Below are 18151 nucleotides of genomic sequence, written 5' to 3'. Positions count from 1 at the left end.
CAACATGGCAGATGTGAACTTCATGATGAAGGGTTTGTTTATTCTTACACAGCACGGAGGTAGTTTACAGTACAGAGCCTGAGGCGGCACCTCTTGCATGGGGTTCATATGTATGAAAGGGCTCTCACTCTGCTTCCATCTCTAGGAAACAAAATGGTGACAATAATTTCCATACATTTTTTTATTGAAGTCTGTCAGGTGCAAATTCAGTTGTTCGAGCACAATTAAATTCTTGATAATTGGTTTGCAATTTTACCAGTTTTAATGTTTTTTTGCTTAAACTTCCGCAATTGAAATTTAAAATTACTTTATACCACCAGTTTAATGTATTTGTTATAATGATAAATTACCTCAAATTAATAGCCTAAGCTTGTAAAAAACTGAAAAAAGGGGTAAGCAAATGTAGGCTACTTGACATACAGAGTCCCAACATTCCCCTGAGCCTCAGCAACCAAAAAGTACGCCTAGTCATACTTAGAACGTGACGTCACAACTACTAGCTGGCGGGCAAGAACATCGGTCTCCTAGCAACGAAACCTAGTAAGATATTCATCTTGTCAGGACGTCGCCAGTTTTACTAAACGAAAGTTGGTGTTTTGAGGTGAAAAAGACATGGCAGATATAGTTGTCGTGCGATTGGATGCACTAACCGTAAACGTAACAGACTCAGACACGCACACATACAGTACAGACGCAAAGACATACACAGACACACACACACACACACACACACACACACACACAGCAGGCCCAGTAGGAGGAGGCCACAGTTTCATAGCAGTGACTTAGAAGAAATAATAAATAGCATCATTTTTCTTTTAGCAAACATTGAACTTAAACTGTACTACCCTGCAGGTCAGGTGTGCTTTAACTCAGTCAGTTTGCAATCATTTAACTAAACATAAATTTGATTATTAATTTGCACCATGTAAGCAGGTGCTAACAAGACAGGTGTAAGAGCCACATCAAGACATTTATTTACCATATTATTTTCAAATAATGTTGTAGGCTACTATAAGGTAGACCTAAATTACCAAATGATTTTGATATTAATCAGGTCATGTTTGTAAATGAGAATTGGTTCTCAAACAGTTTACCTGGATAAATAAAGGTTAAATAAAAAAATAAATAATCAAATAACTAAAAAGTTACTGACATACAATACCTTAAATATTTGGGTCTGGGGCCCATAGGAGATTAACAATGAATGTATTGATAACAAATGATAACCTTGTCAAGTGGTTCATGCTGCAGAAGGTGGCGGCCATGCACCTAATGCGCTTATAGGAAATAGAAAAAAAGAATGGCGCATGCGTTTGAGTTCCCTTCCATATTTGTAGTCAGACTGTAGATGCCCCCTAACTCGCCCCATGATTTGTCCATGTTAAACGGCAACGGACCATAATAAGAGGCGGACGTTGACGTTGGTGCTATCGCTTTAATCAAATCTGAGAACCAGGAAGCGGCAGCTCCTGGAAAAACACTGGAAAAACACCGCTGAATAAAAGCCTGCAGGTGGATAACGTTACCGATACCGGCCGGCTCCCGTTACAGCCAGAGGTGGTGTGACTGTAACACATCTTTACCGTTAGACGATGATGATAAAGGTTGTCGTGAATTACTGTACATAACGTTAACGTTACACGTCTTGCTGTCAGTTGTTTGTTCCGTTGTGTCGGTTAAGGAGTAATTTACCGTTACATACCGTGAGCTAGCAGGTTAGCTCTATTCTGTAGCTAACGTTTACTAGTGTGACAAAAAAAAGCCATGTTTGTGTCACATTTGGAGTTATGGAGAACATATTGGGAATGTTCCAGACCTTACACGGTGTACATCTGCTCCTTCACGGCCGCACTGTACTATCTGTGGGGCCGCAAGTCTCAGGTCAGTCACTGTAACGTAACGTTAGCTAGCTAGCTAAATAATGACTGCAGTTAGCTAAGTTATATAGTCACACTTTATTTTATGTTATATATATATATATATATATATATATATTTCTTTTTTTTTTTTTTGTATTTTCTTATCTACTCGATTTATATTTATTATGGCTTCTACTTTATATATTTATTTTCCTTATTTTTATGTCTGTCTTAATTCGGACAACAAATATATTTATATAATATATATCTATTTTTTGTCTTTAAAATATTTTTTATTTCTTCCGTCTTTTTTAAACATTTTTGGTGATGAGGCAGCACAAAGGTGAGTGTCTTTAAGGTGACTTAAGTATGCAGAAGTTACTGTTATTTTACACCCCAGAAAAATCCTACTGAGCTTTTATGAGAATAATAATGTTATATAACTTATTGTTTGTATGTCTAGGGTGACCATATTTTGAGTTCCAAAAAAGAGGACACCCGGCCCGGCCTCGAAACACAAATTCAGACAGGCTTCTCAGAGGTTAAAGAACATGCTTTATTATGCCTCAATGGTATAGAAATAACTTTTGTAATAAAATATGTAACAATCTGTAACAAAATAATAGCTCTTTTGAAATACATAAATATGAAATAATTTGACCTATTCTGGATCAGCTTCAAAATCCAGCTTCAACTAAATATCTCTTAAAACTTTTTAAATGTAATAACATAAGGTTTTTCGGTGTCTATGTGAGCTCTGAGATCTCCAGCACCTTTATTAGACACTGAAACATTATGTGCTAGCTTTGCACACGTGCACTCCGGTACGTTGAAAGTTTTTTATTTTGATTCTCTGGAATTACGTCACGCAACAAAGTACCGTAGTATTGTGTGCAAAGCGCCAGTCAATTTAAGTACACGCTTAATGGTCCCATAAAAAACAGTGAACGCCCCAGATAGTGGACATGTCCGGGCAAAAGGGCACGTTTGGTCACCCTATGTAAATCAAACTTCACAAATGTTACTGTACTTTGTTTTACATATTGAGGGCACTTTTATATTTGATATCATGTACATTTTACCACACCCCATAAACCCACCCTGCTTTTAAAGCTCCATATCTCTTGTGGTGGCGTGGCAGTTCAACCCCTCACTCCTCCTGCGGCATGTCAAAGTGTCCTTAAGCAAGACACCGAAGACACTCCCAGATTCTACTATGTGGCTGTCCACTGCTCCTTAGGATGGGTTAAATGCAGAGATTACATTTCACTACAATGTACTGTATGTATGTATGTATGTATGTAATATATGTGACAAATAAATAAAATACAGTTTCTAACCTGTGTTTTTCCTTTTGTCTCTTCTCCTCCCAGGCCCCAGCCCTTGTTTCTAGCAAGGCTTTTAGCGCTTTCCTCCACAAGCACTGTCCTGTTGTGGCTGAACGCTTCAGTCCCACTCCGTGGTGCTGGGGAGGCCGGTTTCAAACCCTGGTCTGTGCCCTCCTCAAGTCCAGACCCCCCGTCACTTATCGCAAGTAGGATGAACCACCTGCCCAAGTTCTCTTTGTTCTGTTATGCTCCTTTTTCTGACCGACACAGTCATCCTCTTATCTTTCTTCATTATCTATATATCTGTACAGTATTAAGTTTGTTGGTTTCCAAACTAGCGGATCTTAACCTATAGAATGGTGAAAAGTAATTTTTGTGTTGTTAATGTACTAGTAATCCTCCCTTAATCCTTCAGTGAGCTGATCCGTACGGTTGACGGGGGTCAGATCTCTCTGGACTGGGTGGACAATTGGGAGAGTGCAAGCTACCCAGAATCCTCTACCCGACCCACAGTACTGATCCTCCCAGGCCTGACAGGCAACAGCAAGCAGTCATATGTGCTCCATACCATTAGCCAGGCCACCCGCCGCGGCTACAGGTCAGTTGTGCTCCTCATCCGTCTCTCATCTTTCTTAAATGAGTGCCAAAATCACAAATAAAATGTTAACACCCTAAACATCTCTATTTAGTCATTTAATCAGAACTGGATTTATCTTGAAGGAGTAACAGTGAAGTTTGAATTAAGCAGGGAACCTATGTGACATGTCTGAGTGGAATGCATTATATTTGCACTGAATTTTAGTGCAGTTGTTAGTGCAGTTGTTTACATGAACATTTAATTTTCTTTCCTAGATGTGTGGTCTTCAACAACAGAGGGCTTGGAGGGGAAGAGTTGTTGGTAAGAACAATGATTAGCTAATGAGCTATGGTCATGTCACATTTAATACTGACGCTATTTCCAAAACATATTTAAGAATAAGACTGAAAAGACCAAAAACAACAATTAATTGAAAAAGTTTATCCAAAGCCTGATTTAGCTTATATTGCACAATAAAAAGAATCGCCAGATGTCTTCTTAATTTATAGTTTTTTTGTTTTGTTTTTTTCAGGTGCATAACAGTGACTCATCTTCATCAAGATGTAATTCTACCTCAAAACGTGACTTTTATGCACCTTAAAATATATAAATTAAGAAGACTTCTGTGTTGCACCGGCAATTCTTTTTTTACTCTCCACTGTTTTGTCCTGCCCTGGTTGCACCGGATTGTTGTTGGTTAGCAGAAGCTTAGAGAAGGCTCTCTTTTGTAGCTTATATTGTACATCTGTACCATAGATATCCATTGTTGTCCATAAACTATGAAAAACACATCAATGCGCCGCACTGTTGTACTGGATGACATGTTCCTTCATAAGGATGAACCTGGGCACTGTTGTTTATTTTAGTCAAACGTACACTGTCCTGTTGCTGTAAATATTAATTGGAGCGCCACGTGTATTATTCCATGACTGCAAATAGTCCCTCAACAAAGGCAATTTTTACTCCTGTTTCAATAAAGTTTTCTAAAAACTACAGTGCCTAGCTCTTCAAAAACACAGCATGTAACACTCCTTCATTGTCCCTATGCTCGCTTCAGACGCCTGTCACCTACTGTGCAGCCAATACCTCAGATCTAGAGCGTGTGGTGCACCATGTCAAAGGACTTTACCCACATGCCCCTGTGCTTGGTGCTGGTGTGTCTATGGGAGGGTGAGTTGGTGCATGGTGTAATGGTTTCCAACTGCTTGCATTTTCTCTGTTATCAAAATGGTGAAATGAATCCTATCTTTGTTTCCTTTTCTCTACCTTCCCTTTAGTTACCTTTTTTTGGGAAATTGCTATTTTCTTTTCCTGTATTTCTTCGTCTTCTTTCTCCCTTTACAGCATGTTGTTATTGAACTACCTGGCCCGTAAGCGTACAGAGTCCGGGATGGTGGCGGGTTTCACCATCTCTGTCCCCTGGAATGCACTGAAGTCCGCTGCCTCAATGGAAGAACCACTCAACTGGCTGCTTTTCAACAAATACCTCACAAGTGGCCTGTGTGATGCTGTTACCAGGTCAGATAAGTTGCTATTCAGGGTTGTTGAGCCTTTTGTCATTTCTTTTATTTATTTTATATATTTATATATTTTAAGCATCTGTTTCTCGCAGGCATAGGAAGGTTCTGGAGGAAGTAGCGGACATAGACTATGTCTTGAAGGTATGGCTTGTTTTTTTACATTAGCTTTTCTGTAGTTTCTCATACCCATTTCCTTCCTATCCATTTTCGTTTCATTTTGTCTCTTTCTTCTAGGCGCAGACTATCCGTGAGTTTGACGAACGCTTCACCTCTTTGCTGTTTGGTTATAAAACTTGTACGGACTATTACCTTGATGCCAGCCCAGACAATAAACTCCCCAACACAGCAGTACCCATCTTGTGTCTCAATGCTGCCGATGATCCCTTCTCCCCCCAACATGGTGAGCAGACAGGAGAAGATTACAGTATTACAGTAGTTTTTTGCGCTTGTGGTGATGTTTCAGTGTAATATTTATGATCTGATGCACCAGATCCACCAGATTTATCTATACCGTGTACTAGGGATGCACCGATTGTTAAATTCTGGGCCGATACCAATGTTTCTAATTGTTTCCTTTTGTGACAGGGAAACAAAGAGATCTTTACTATACAAAATAATTGAACTGTTTTTGTGCGTTTTGTTTATATTACAGCTTTTTATCAATTAAAAATCTTTGTCAATCCACTTTGCCGTGAGAATAAGCATACTGACACAAGCCAGTAGCTCAGGAATGCAGGGCTACGACAACGTAGATTTTGGGGAGACAGGCGTCAGCAGAATGACGACGGGGGCTGTATGTAGGCATTAAAACAGCTTGTCAATTCATGCAATGAACTTCATCACTTTGTTAGTAATCCCTTTAGCTTTGGCGCTGTCCGTGGGGAATATTTTCACTATTCAAAAGCTGTGGTCATCAGGGACTGAGAATTGCCGGTGGTGGTTTATTATCGCTGATCTTTCTCTGTGATTCTCCCTCATGGCCAACGTTTTCTTTTACTTTAAGCAAACCACACATGCGCATCTTTAACCTCTTTCGTCATACCAGTGTTGTGTCCAGTCAGTGGCTTTTTCTCTGAGTCAGGAACTGCTGTAGCAGCATATGTTAGCGGGCTGTTGTCCAAGTTGGACTGTAACAAAACATCCCATAAATAATCGGCCACTGGCATCTGTGAATGGCATCTTATTTGCCAATAGGCCGATGGCAGTTAACAATGCGAATATTGGTCTATATTGATGTTCTGCTGATAAATAGGTGCTTCCCTACCGTGTACCATGTTTGCTTTTTAACCTGAAATGTGATTCATAAATTGTGTTGCTGGCAATATCCAGACTGCATGTGTGTTTCTTTATAAGGAGAACAGATAGTCATGTGAACCAGTGTGTGTGGATTTTGTGATTGTATTTCAGTAGGTCAGAAATCTGATCTGACAGTGTGACTAAATGCAAATGTGGCTTTGAAAAGACTTGTGTAACCACAACCTCTTTGGTGGTCTTGAGGTCACACGAGACATAGCCAGCCAGCCAGTATAGACATCAAAACAAGAGTTACAAGTTCTATGAATTCTGGGTGACCTCCAGATGTTATATTTAAGCAATGAAACGGCTGAAAAAATGGGTGCAGTAGTGTGTGAATGGGTTTGAATGCATTTTATAAATGTGTGAAGGGGGGCGTGTTTTCACCTAAAACGGAATGTGAAATTTCTCTTTAATGTTTCTTTTGTGCTGTGATTAATATTTCTGTCTCCATGCTACAAAAGATGTACCGGTATTTATATCTTATATTTTAGCATGGCTAACTCACTAAATCTTTTTCAATGTATTTCTGTCTGCACAGCGTTCCCGTTGACCACAATCCAGAGCCTGCCAAATGTTGCTCTGTTGTTGACGGCCCACGGTGGACACATCGCCTTCATGGAGGGCTTTTTCCCCCGGGGTGAGAGCTACATGGAGCGCCTTTTTGGTCAGTTTGCTCAAGCTGCCTTTGAACACCCTAACGACATCAAAAAAGCCTGCGGCATTAGGGAGGAGCATAAGAGCTGATCATCTTTCACCCCTTCACTTTGTTTGTACTCTGAACCTGACTGAATACGAAAATGACTGATAGCTGAGAAAAAATAAAGGTCACTGGCGTCATAGCAGAACATCAATTTACAAAAATCATTGCCCCGCTTTGCATGTTGTTATCTTACATCAGAAAATGGGCCTCCTCCATGTTTGCACAGGGAATGACCAACTGTATTTTACCATCATGTTACCTCACTGCAAATATGCTTATCTACCTCCTCATTGTCTCAGGTTTTCCTTTATTGAGCAATCAACAAAGGTTTAAAGAAGTCTAGAACTCATTATTTCAGTATTCAAGAAATCTTGCAGCCAACTAATAAGTGAATGTCTAATAATGTATCAACACAAAAAAAAAATACTAGCAATCCTAACATTAGTAAATGAATGAATGAATGAATGAATGAATGAATGAATGAATATTGGTTTAAAAAGAAAAGGCACTAGACTATAAATAGCTTTTAATCATGTTTTTCCCACACGCCGTCCCAACTGTAGTTGGAGCACAATTATTCCCTGTTAGAAAATGAGGGCTTGGATTTTACGAAGTATTTAAAATTGTTATTTAAATTAGAACAGTTATACGGATATAGTTTGTTTTGCCTCATAATCTACTTTGGTTTTGTGTAACATTCCTTTAAGGACTATACTTCTCCACATGTTAGCTTTGCATGCATACTTTGCATAAAATTTGAGTTCATACCATACTGTGAGGTAATCCTGCCAACAGTTCAGTTGTTTCAACCTGAAAAACACCCACACACCAGGAATGAACGTATCTGCTATGAAGAAAAGACTTATGGAATTGTAATATAGAATTCTCATGTGACTTTTTGAATTGAAAACAAATGTAAAAGTATTGTATGCTTGTATATGCTTTTGAAGTGTACATGAGAAATGTAAATTATGCAATGCAAATGAGCAAAAACAATGTACAAAGTACTTGGGGTATTTGTACCTGCTGTTAATTTAATAGCGAGTGGTTCTGAATTTGTATGTGTTGTAATCTTCCTTTTGTTTTTTGTTAAGGTAATGAGCGATAGATAAAAGAATGTCTATCACTTTCAGGCCACATGATTGTGCGTGCGTGTGTGTGTCACCAGTAGTGCACTGATGAAACAACCACTATTTCAAAATGCTAATACCAAGGTATTATTTCCCCAGAAGCTGCATTTGTTTGACTATGATTCAAAATTATAGCCGCATATGTTGGCTTATTGGGTTTTATTTGCTCATCAGCTCCTTGTAGATGCACTTTCACTTGCCTTTGACTGCTGTGTGTTATTGAATGGACAAATGCGTGTTTCACCTCTGTACTATATAAGCTATAACCACAATCACGGTGTGTTTGCACTGTCAGTTAAGATTCTTACCCTTCACCTGAAAGAATGTTGGGCATTATGAACTATCTGTTTGTTTGTTTTTTAATTATTGAATTACACTTGAATTAAAGAGTGACAATAATACAAATTTTAATCTCAGTTTGTGATTTGACTCCTAGTAAAGATTTGTAAGCTGAAGATGTCTTTAACATGAACTAATTCTCATCAGTGGCAGGACTCCAGCCCGGGTTTGTATTGGTCGACACGTATCACCATGTTGGTCGTAATGGAAAAATGTTATAACTCATGCACTGCCTGCCAACGAGTTTTCTCCGGTTCCACAGCTGAAATCCAAGAACCTTATTTTTTTTTAAATCTCTGATCAGTAGGGTCGTTTATGTCGTTGATTAACCAGACAGAGTATCAATAATTGACTGCGACCAATAAAGGCCCACACCCTCTGTCTCAACGCTAACCCTTCAGCCTCATTTAGAGTAATTTAACGACGCTGTAACATGGAAAAACCATCCAGCGGCATTTACTCTGTGGAAAAATAGGAACCTAATGAAGTAGGCACTTTTCTAACTCTGGCAGATGTAATCAGCGTTGTCCTGGTCACCCTCAGCTTTGAGCACATTGCTTTAATTGCCCTCAGCTTTTGAGATCTCCAGCTGTTAGTTGGTTGAATTGACCTGGATTTATACAGCACCTTTCTAGTCTTCAGACCACTCAAATTTAAAATGCCACATTCACCCCATTCACACAGAGTCATACACTGATGTATTCATCTAATCATTCAAAGCTTCAATACACCACAGCCACCCCAGTTATCTTTTAGAGAAGAAGCAATACCTTTGATCATATTAAAGACGTATGGTAAGAGAGATGTTAAAGAGTCTTTGAATAACTGTGGACCTTTTTCATTGGTTTAAAATAACATCAAGGTAGAAGAAGGTGGAAGAAAGGGTTTCAATTCCCTTTCTTCCATATTTTACATTGACTTTCTGATTGTCTTTTACTTCTGCATGAAATAACATATTACTGCTCAATGTCACAGAAATCACAAATCAGTATTGCAATTGTGTTTTAAAGGTGCCCTGCCACACAAAACCATTTTACTTGCATTTTTTGAAATATGTTAAGTCCATATGTATTTGTGTTACGTCTTGAATGTGAAAATGAACCGCTACCTCCTCTGTTAACTCTAGCCACTGAAAAGAAATGAGAGGAGAAATCACACCAATTACAAGAGGTGTTCACTCTGACACCATGTTGCCTGAGCTCATTACTATTCATGAGCTCGCCCAGTTGCGCTGGGTAAAGGATGCTGATAGCCAGACTCTCATTGGCTAGCGGTTAGCCAATTAGAGTCAAGCAGCTTAGCTCATTGAATACTATTGAGAACTGGCACAAATCAAGCTTCCTGTAGACTTTCTATACCACACTAGAATGTCTTGAAACAAGTTAACCAAGGCATGGTAGAACTTCAGACATTACCATAAAGTTATGAAATACGTGTGGCAGGGCACCTTTAAAGTAAAAGAAAAACAACAATGCGGTGTGCAGATTCAATTTAAGATAAAAATGCATTGAAATCACAAAAGAAAATCTCGTTAAAATGTGCATTTTGCATGATTTTCACTCCCCAACTTCAGCCTTCTCCCCAGTCCATCCTCTTTCTCCTCCTGCCTGTACACCTGGTGTGATGGGAGGAGCCTCAGGCTATTGTTAATAATTCAACACCAGAGCAGCTGAGATTGACAGAGGAGGAAAGATTTAGAGTGAGAAAGAGAGAGAGAGAGAGCTGGAGAGAAGTAAAAATAGTGAAAGCTGAAGAGCACAAATGACAATATAAGCTGAGAAAGGGAGTGGCGGTAGAAGTAATGCTAGAAAGGGTTGCAGGCTGCATGCTTTTATCTGCTCAGGTGTGTCTGGGGGTCAGGCAGGTCTCAGATATTGAACACACAGGGTCTCTACAGCTGAAAGTGGATCTTGTGAGCACTTCAGGGTGATTATTTAGCTCCTATGATCCATGCAGCCTTTATAGGCTGGACAGACATTCATCTACTCTCCTGATCCACATACAACCTGCAGGTGAGTGTGACTCTGTCTACATATCACGCCATTGTACAATTTGAGAGTTGGATGTCACGATGTCAAGAGAGGATTGCTTTCAAGTACCTCAGTATGTTTAAAGTGCAAATTCTGACTTATTCAGGCTTGTAAACAGCCCAATACACTTTTTTTTTGTGCCATCCCTCACTGAGGCACTAAAGTTGTTTACAATTTCATTAAATAAAAAGATCCAGATAAAGAGTCCATCTTAAACACACTGCCAGACTAGACACATGCTCTCTCCAGGTTTCTATTACAGAGCACCTGATGAGAATTCTGCTGTAGTTACACTTTGCATGAATAAGTAATGAGACAGTATGGAGTGTACAGTTTGTATCAGTATAATGGTGATCAGTCCAGTATCATGTTCCTCTTGTGCAGCTGATGAGCAGACGGAATTTTATTTTTAGCTCATTTCCCATTTCCCCCGGAATCATTTAATCACTACTTCTGTGAATGTTGCTGGCTCCCAAATTTCATTGATCATTGTTAAAAATATGTGTCAAACTTTATTGTCTTTAAGAGAAAAGAAATACTTAAAATATCTCAGTATTTCGTAGCCATTGCATCATCTAAATAAAAGAATAAAACCGTCAAGACACAACCAGCAGCGCTCAGCTACTTATTGTCGCCCAGGTCTGAACAAGTTAACTGAGTGTTTTTTTCTTCAATAAATGTTGACCAGCACGTAACCAAAGGTTATCAGCCCAATCTGCCCCAGTTGTCTTTCTTTATAGCAAGTTGCTAGAAAGCTTACAAATGATGTTTGTCCACAGCTCTGTCCGGACATGTTTGATGTGTGAAAAGTTAATGAAAATCCCTAAGGCAAATTTGACCTCCTGGTATGTAGCTACGTATTATTTATTGCCATTTCCGTTCCCTGTACCATTTTAATGGCCATTAAGCTTTGTCAATCCTGCAACACTGGCCTGTTGACTCCTGCCACTACAGCTGCATTGTGTTATGCACTGGACTAGATGGTCACATTGTTGTTGATCGTCAATCATTGGTTCAATGGAAAAATATCACATCCAATTTAGGTGACTGCTGTCAAGATGTTTTTCAAGGGTCTAATGTTCTCATCCAACTCCTTCTCAGTGTCACCTTATGTCCAGACCTGCATCAAATTAACAATCCTCTTTAATGGTGGAACAGGAGCCATTTCTTAGTTTTAGTCACAGTTTGTTGGGACTTTATGATTCCCTTCAACATCACGTCTAATCTCAGAGCTGTCCAATGTTCAGGGTGAGGCAGCAGTAACTGGGGGGGGGGGTCATGTGAGCACAGTGCTCAACCACCTCTGGCTTTATTGAAGTAAGTGTGTTGAGGATATTGGCCCCGGTAACCTCATGCTTTTAATGATTGCGATGTTTGGCCCGTCAATAGAAGTGTAAACATTTTTTCTATTAAAAGCTAAATGAAAATGTTGGAGGAGCCTCCAACAAGGCTTTTGTGTACATATCGTCTGCGTGAAAAAAAGATAGTGGATCTGGTATGTGGTTAACCTAGCTCATACTATGTAAATTCATTGGTTTGCAATCATATGCACGTATTTGTTGCTACGCTTGTTTCACACTCACACTTACACACTAAATTATACCGCAGGGGTTGTCAGTGTACCACATTATCGCAGAAGCACACAAGCAGAGAGAATAAATAAATACATTAACATACAACCTGGAATATGTGAGCTAATAAGGAAGATTTTTTTAGGACTATTTTGACAGCTTCTGTGCCTTCATCAGGTACGGTATTAGATCGGTAGCACAAGCTGTCAGGGTGTGACAGCATTCAGAAAGCACCCTGTTGACTGTCCATCATTAGTCTGCATTATTCAGCGGGGCTCTTGCTGTGTGCAGACAGCGCAGTAGAGTTCAGTGCCTTGTGAAAAAGCCATCAGCATACAAACATACACACAGTCTCCCCACACATGTCAGCATGTTTGGTTCTGGATTTTCTGTCTGTGTTCAGATGCATCAGTTGAATTTACCTCTGATTGTGCTGCAGTTCATTTTGCCTCCTATATATCTTCATTTCTTTGTATATTTTCCCCTGCTGTAGTCATGGAGAAGCAACTAGAAGAGCTGAAGCAGCAGCTAGAAAAACAATGTATGATTAACCAGGAGCTACAAAGGCAAAACAAAGACCTGGGTGAGTACAATCATAACTATAACATCAAAGAGGAACTTCAAATTAAAACCACACCCAATAAGGAATTGAATAGCTCATCCTACATATATTGTATCTGTCTATATTGGCACCAGAGAGCACTGACACATTTATTTTTTAACCATAGTATGCCTGGTTCAGTACAGATCATAGTCACTTTAATAAATAACATTTAAGGGTTGTCATTAAAACTTTTTATGTTAAGAAAATGAATGCACATGTGCTTTAGAAGCATGTCCCCTGTGATGTTTTGTACATTGAATACGTTGCTCTGCTTTTATTCTTATAGAACAAAGGCTGCAGGAGAAAGAAAAACTTCTGCAGAATCTGGACAGTCAATATCATAATCTGGGTAAGAGGACAAGATGGGTACCAGACACACACACACACACACACACACACACACACACACACACACACACACACACACACACACACACACACACACACACACACACACACAAACTAGGTGACCTTTGATTCAACATTCAGCTGCATTTTACAGTAGTTAACCCTCTCTCTGCGCTCCTCTGTTTGTCTGTCTCAGAGTTTCCCTCTCAGAGCGGTAATGAGATTGAACCGGAGGTCAGGACGAGCCGTGCGGCTGTCATTGCCTCAGAACCGCTCCCTGAGACCCTGGAGATTACACGCATGAGGGTCAAGAAGACTGCCAGGTTGGTAATCAATACTGATTACAACAGAATGACTGCCTAGGTTTTTTATTTGTGACAAATCTGATGTAATTGCTGCACACGTCAAACACCCAAATAATGTATGATGGGTTTGCATGCTGTGTGGGTGCTCCCCTGAGATTTGAATGACCTTAGATCAAGACTTCTCTCATCTCCCATCATCAGCGAGACAAACCTTATTGTCAAAGCCATCCAGAAGAATGACTTCCTGAGCCGCCTCGACGATGAGCAAACAGCCATGATGGTGGATCTCTTAGCGGTATTTAACTTCAAACCGGGAGATGACATCATTAAAGAGGGCACTGAAGGAGACAGCATGTACATAGTAGCAGGTGGGGACACGCCACTGTGGCTGCATGTAAATGACGTTCTAAGGCTTTCTGTTTTGATTTTAAAAAAAACATCGATATTATAGGTTGATCATATTTTTAGAAAACATATTTTTCTATAAAGGAACTTTGTTTGTCCTCCACCTTTTCAGCTGGCGAGCTCGTCGTCACCCAGGCGGGCCGGAACCTCCGCAGCCTGACCACTGGTGATGTGTTTGGGGAGCTGGCCATCTTGTACAACTGCAAACGGACAGCAACAGTCAAAGGTCAGCCCCTGTAATCATGACTCTTGGAAGTAAATATTACAGTGGGATTGTTTAGCATACTATAGGTATAAATAGCATATGTGTTTTTTTTGTGGCACCTTGGGTTAGTTGTGTTTCCGGGAGCTGTTTAAGGGTCTGCATCTGTATGTTTCGGTTTTCTTTTATTGAAGTCTATGACGACCCATTTTACTCTCTTCTGATGACAGGAAAGCCAGACTATACAGTCTTAACTTTCCATCACTCTCACTTGTTGCAGCAAAGACAGCCGTGCGTCTGTGGTGCATGGAGCGACAGACCTACAGGACGATCATAACCAACAAGTCCAAGAAGAAACGGGAGCAGCTCATGGGCTTCTTGAAGACGTGAGTTTATAAACTCAGCAGCGAGTTGACATTTAATGTCCTGTTTGATTTGGTTTCCTCTTGTGTCACACTGCCATGGTGCTTTTTCATGGCTTCATGATACAACTATTTCTAACTCTGCTGCTATATTCTCTATTTCCTGTCACAGGTCTCATACTCTGAAGGACCTCAATGATGTCCAGTTGTCCAAAATCCTCGACTGTATGGAGGAGGTGGGTGTTAGATGTCCCACTGTAAACTTTGAGTTTTACAAGTGATTGTTTCTTAGTAGAAATCCAGTTTTGGTGAGCTAATTAAACACATTTTTAAGCATCTGTTTTTTGAAGATAAACTCAAAAAAAGACGGTCATTAAGTTAAATTCAAAGATGTTTTTTTAGTTCCTGAAATGCTGAAATATTTATAATCTCAGTATCCTGGAAAGAAGGCATTTTCAAGGCACTCTGTGTAACATGAACACATTTGATACAGTTTTGTCCATAGATGGAAATTACCCTTATTGTTCTGATAATGCTTGTTCTGTCGTCCCTAGGTGAAATACCAGGATAAAGATGTTATAGTTCGAGAAGGAACAGAAGCAAACACATTCTACATCATCCTCAAAGGAGAGGTAAGCCTCCCCCGTGGTAACATACATATAGTGTGTGTACAAACTCATATTTAAATTTTGTTTCTTTTCTCTTCCTCCCTCCCACGTGTGTACCCCCCCCCCAACCTCAGATCCTGGTGACTAAGAACGTGAATGGGCATCAGAAGCAGATCCGCAGAATGGGAAAAGGGGAACATTTTGGGGAACAGGCCCTCATACGGTAACCATGGCAACACAGCACATGCCTAAGGACATTTGTTGGAGCCGTGTGCACTATCCACTGCTCTGTGCACCTAATTTTGGCTGGTTTGGCTGATCTCTGACAGTACGGTTGTACCACCTGACGATTATCTTCTACATGTAAAAATCATTGAGTGACGTAAAAACTGCTTAATTTAAAAGAACCTCTCCCCACGTCAGTCACTGCTGTTGATATGCAAATCAGCCAGTGGTAAAGAGTATGACGTTAATTTAGTTTCTTAGTTAGTTAGTTTTTCCATTTCTTCTGTAGCAAACCTGTAGCTGGTTGTGTCTGTATAACTGCATAAAATCCTATTCATATACAAACATGTTGTGTATAACCTACAGTACAGGAACATATTCATTGGTCTGATAATATGAGAGTGATACTGGCTTTTTTTTAAACGTATGTTTATTGAGTTTATATATTTAACAAGTTATACTGTATACCATAATGATAATAATAGAACTAAAAGCAAAAACAAAATCCACATCATTAAAAAATGTCAATTGATGAATGAAAAAAGCAATTTGACATAAAGAAAGGAACATGAGACTAAAGTAATCACACACATGAGATTGAATATGGGAACCATTCCTCACAATACAAGTTTGAATAAAACGTTTGTGTCCTTTGCCTCACCCTTTTAGTTTTATAAAATTTTAGGCGCCCAAAAATCCTTCAGAGGTGTTGACAAATGTATATTTACAGTAACGACATTCTGAGTTTTCTGAGTGCAATGTTTTTTCTCCTGCAGGGAAGTGTTGAGAACTGCCACCTGCAGTGCTGACGGGCCTGTTACCTGCTTCTCCATTGACAAGGAGTGAGTCTGACTCCACATGAAACTCTGAGTGTAAACGAATGTGATGGTCCTGTTCAGTCAGGCTGTTGCTGTCTGAGAGAAAGAGAGATCCTTCAACAAATTCCACCAGTGTATTAGTTCTGTGTAGATGTCGCCTTGTTTGCACTGTTTGCTTTTGTGTGCTTTTCTAATGAATGTTTGTCTAATATTGCCTTTCTGTTAGGGTATTTGAAGAGACAATTCCCATAGAACACCTGGAGCTGTTTGACGAGTATGTACGGCAGAACACGTTTTGTTATATGACCATGAATCTATTCTCCCCCATCTTGGGGAGAATAGTGGGATTCGTAAATGACTAATACTGTGCTGATTCATTTATTACTCCCAGCTCCAAAGTTCTGCAGGAAGCACAAGTTCCAGAAAAGTCGAGGTGAGTAGCCGCAGAAGCTGATAAGACTCGCAGGCTGAAAGAAGTAACACAAACATGCAAATCACACAAATGGGTTCCTTGAAATGAAATAGCATTAATTAAAATGTCTCTGTGTGTCTTGGTCAGTCCCAGATCCACGCTAAGGTTTAAGGACCTGGTCCCTGTGCCATACCAGGAGGGTCGCTACCAAGGAGATCCCGTCACGCTTGGAGTCGGAGGGTTTGGTCGTGTTGCGCTGGTGAGTTCCAATATTCGCTGGAATGTAAAACTCATCACTTCTCTCAAACAAACCATATTAGTATTTCAATCAGGAGAGACTTTCTTTCAGATATGCAAAGATTTATTGTACATAAGCATAATATGGAACGTACAGAGTCTTTGGGGATCAGACTCCATTGTCAATATTTTTAAGAGATGGAGCCTAGACACTGGTGACGGTTGAGAAGGAACCAGGAGACCAAACGAAGGAGCTTTCTTTCAGAAAGGCACTCAGGTTGCCGTGGTTGATGATGACCAGAGGTGGAAGGGGAGGAGGAGGGTTGCACGTTTGCCTAAAAAGTCAGCTGATAACAAGAGGGAAGACATTTAAAGCTGGATGTTGTGCTGTGATTGGATTATGAATTTTGTGGCCAATATTGGTTGGTTTACTGAAAAGTGAACGCCTCTTAACAGCTGAATAGTTTTAGGAAGAGATAGTGGTGATTGAAGTTATTTAGAAGTCTTCGTGAAAGAATTTGCGCTGGGCTCCATTAGTCATTTCTTTGAGTGAGAAACAAAATCCTTTCATCATTTTCTTCTGGTTAAAATACTTTCAGACTGAAGCCCAGTAACAAATAGAAGGACTGGAGCTAGAATCCTAAGGGACTGTATGAAAATTATTGGGGTGTGGAGAGGGGCTGAATCTAAAGCAAGGTGCTTTCATGTAACAATTATATTTACTTTGGACCCTCCCCTTAACAAGTGAAGAAAGTAGTGTCTTACTTTTAAGAAAATAGCTTTTTACAAGAGAAGAATGAAACCTGGTTGGGCGCATGCTATAAACTATCAGGTAGCCTGTCGACCTTTAAGGACATTAATACCACATTCATCAAGTTTACTTTTAAAGTTTTACCAACATTTTCTCGGTACCAGTTGAGTTCATCTAAGTTTTACTTGTCGTGTTGTGCATGTCTCAAAAAAAGTATTTTGGATTTTTGTGTGATATTGTAAATTTACATTGTATGTACGGTATAAATCCAGGACATTTACCACAAATATATAAGTGATGATCATCGTTTTGATGTCATTCTAAGATGACCACAGTGAATCATGGGACATACTACGCCATGAAACGCGTCAGCAAGAAGCTTATAGTTGCCAAGAGACAGGAGGAGCACATGTTGTTTGAGAAAAAGATCCTCAAAGCCACCCAGTGTGACTTCATCGTCAGGTAGCACGCACGCACACGCAGGCACGCACGCACACATGCACATACACACACACACACAC

The 18151-nt window shown here is 39.8% G+C and overlaps 2 protein-coding genes across 5 annotated transcripts in view; both read left to right on the top strand.

Moving 5' to 3' along the window:
* Positions 1-1344: 1344 nt before the first annotated feature.
* Positions 1345-8812, top strand: LOC116706450 (phospholipase ABHD3). Of its 4 annotated transcripts, none has more exons than XM_032543300.1 (10): positions 1375-1884; positions 3236-3396; positions 3606-3788; positions 4043-4088; positions 4825-4937; positions 5112-5285; positions 5380-5428; positions 5522-5687; positions 7122-7354; positions 7437-8812. In XM_032543300.1, exons 1-9 carry the CDS (start codon positions 1768-1770, stop codon positions 7325-7327), a joined length of 1215 nt encoding a protein of 404 aa, XP_032399191.1. In that variant the 5' UTR covers positions 1375-1767; the 3' UTR covers positions 7328-7354; positions 7437-8812. The 4 variants fall into 4 exon arrangements, with proteins under 4 accessions (XP_032399193.1, XP_032399191.1, XP_032399192.1 ...); XM_032543301.1 differs by adding an exon at positions 2195-2205 and having other exon boundaries at positions 7122-8812; XM_032543302.1 differs by having other exon boundaries at positions 1345-1607; positions 7122-8812.
* Positions 8813-10428: 1616 nt separating this feature from the next.
* The window catches only part of prkg3 (protein kinase cGMP-dependent 3), a 12236-nt gene continuing 4513 nt past the window's right edge, over positions 10429-18151 (top strand). The window contains exons 1-15 of the mRNA XM_032543574.1: positions 10429-10764; positions 12847-12936; positions 13244-13306; positions 13502-13628; positions 13812-13978; positions 14128-14241; positions 14498-14603; positions 14752-14815; positions 15134-15211; positions 15322-15410; positions 16189-16254; positions 16457-16504; positions 16622-16663; positions 16790-16901; positions 17956-18092. Of these exons, the coding sequence (XP_032399465.1) occupies positions 12849-12936; positions 13244-13306; positions 13502-13628; positions 13812-13978; positions 14128-14241; positions 14498-14603; positions 14752-14815; positions 15134-15211; positions 15322-15410; positions 16189-16254; positions 16457-16504; positions 16622-16663; positions 16790-16901; positions 17956-18092 (1301 nt within the window). The 5' untranslated portion in view covers positions 10429-10764; positions 12847-12848. The remainder of the gene's footprint in view (positions 10765-12846; positions 12937-13243; positions 13307-13501; positions 13629-13811; positions 13979-14127; positions 14242-14497; positions 14604-14751; positions 14816-15133; positions 15212-15321; positions 15411-16188; positions 16255-16456; positions 16505-16621; positions 16664-16789; positions 16902-17955; positions 18093-18151) is intronic.

The sequence above is a fragment of the Etheostoma spectabile genome, chromosome 18 (assembly GCF_008692095.1).
Source record: "Etheostoma spectabile isolate EspeVRDwgs_2016 chromosome 18, UIUC_Espe_1.0, whole genome shotgun sequence".
Classification (NCBI taxonomy): domain Eukaryota; kingdom Metazoa; phylum Chordata; class Actinopteri; order Perciformes; family Percidae; genus Etheostoma; species Etheostoma spectabile.
This window is presented reverse-complemented; position numbering and strand designations above follow the sequence as displayed.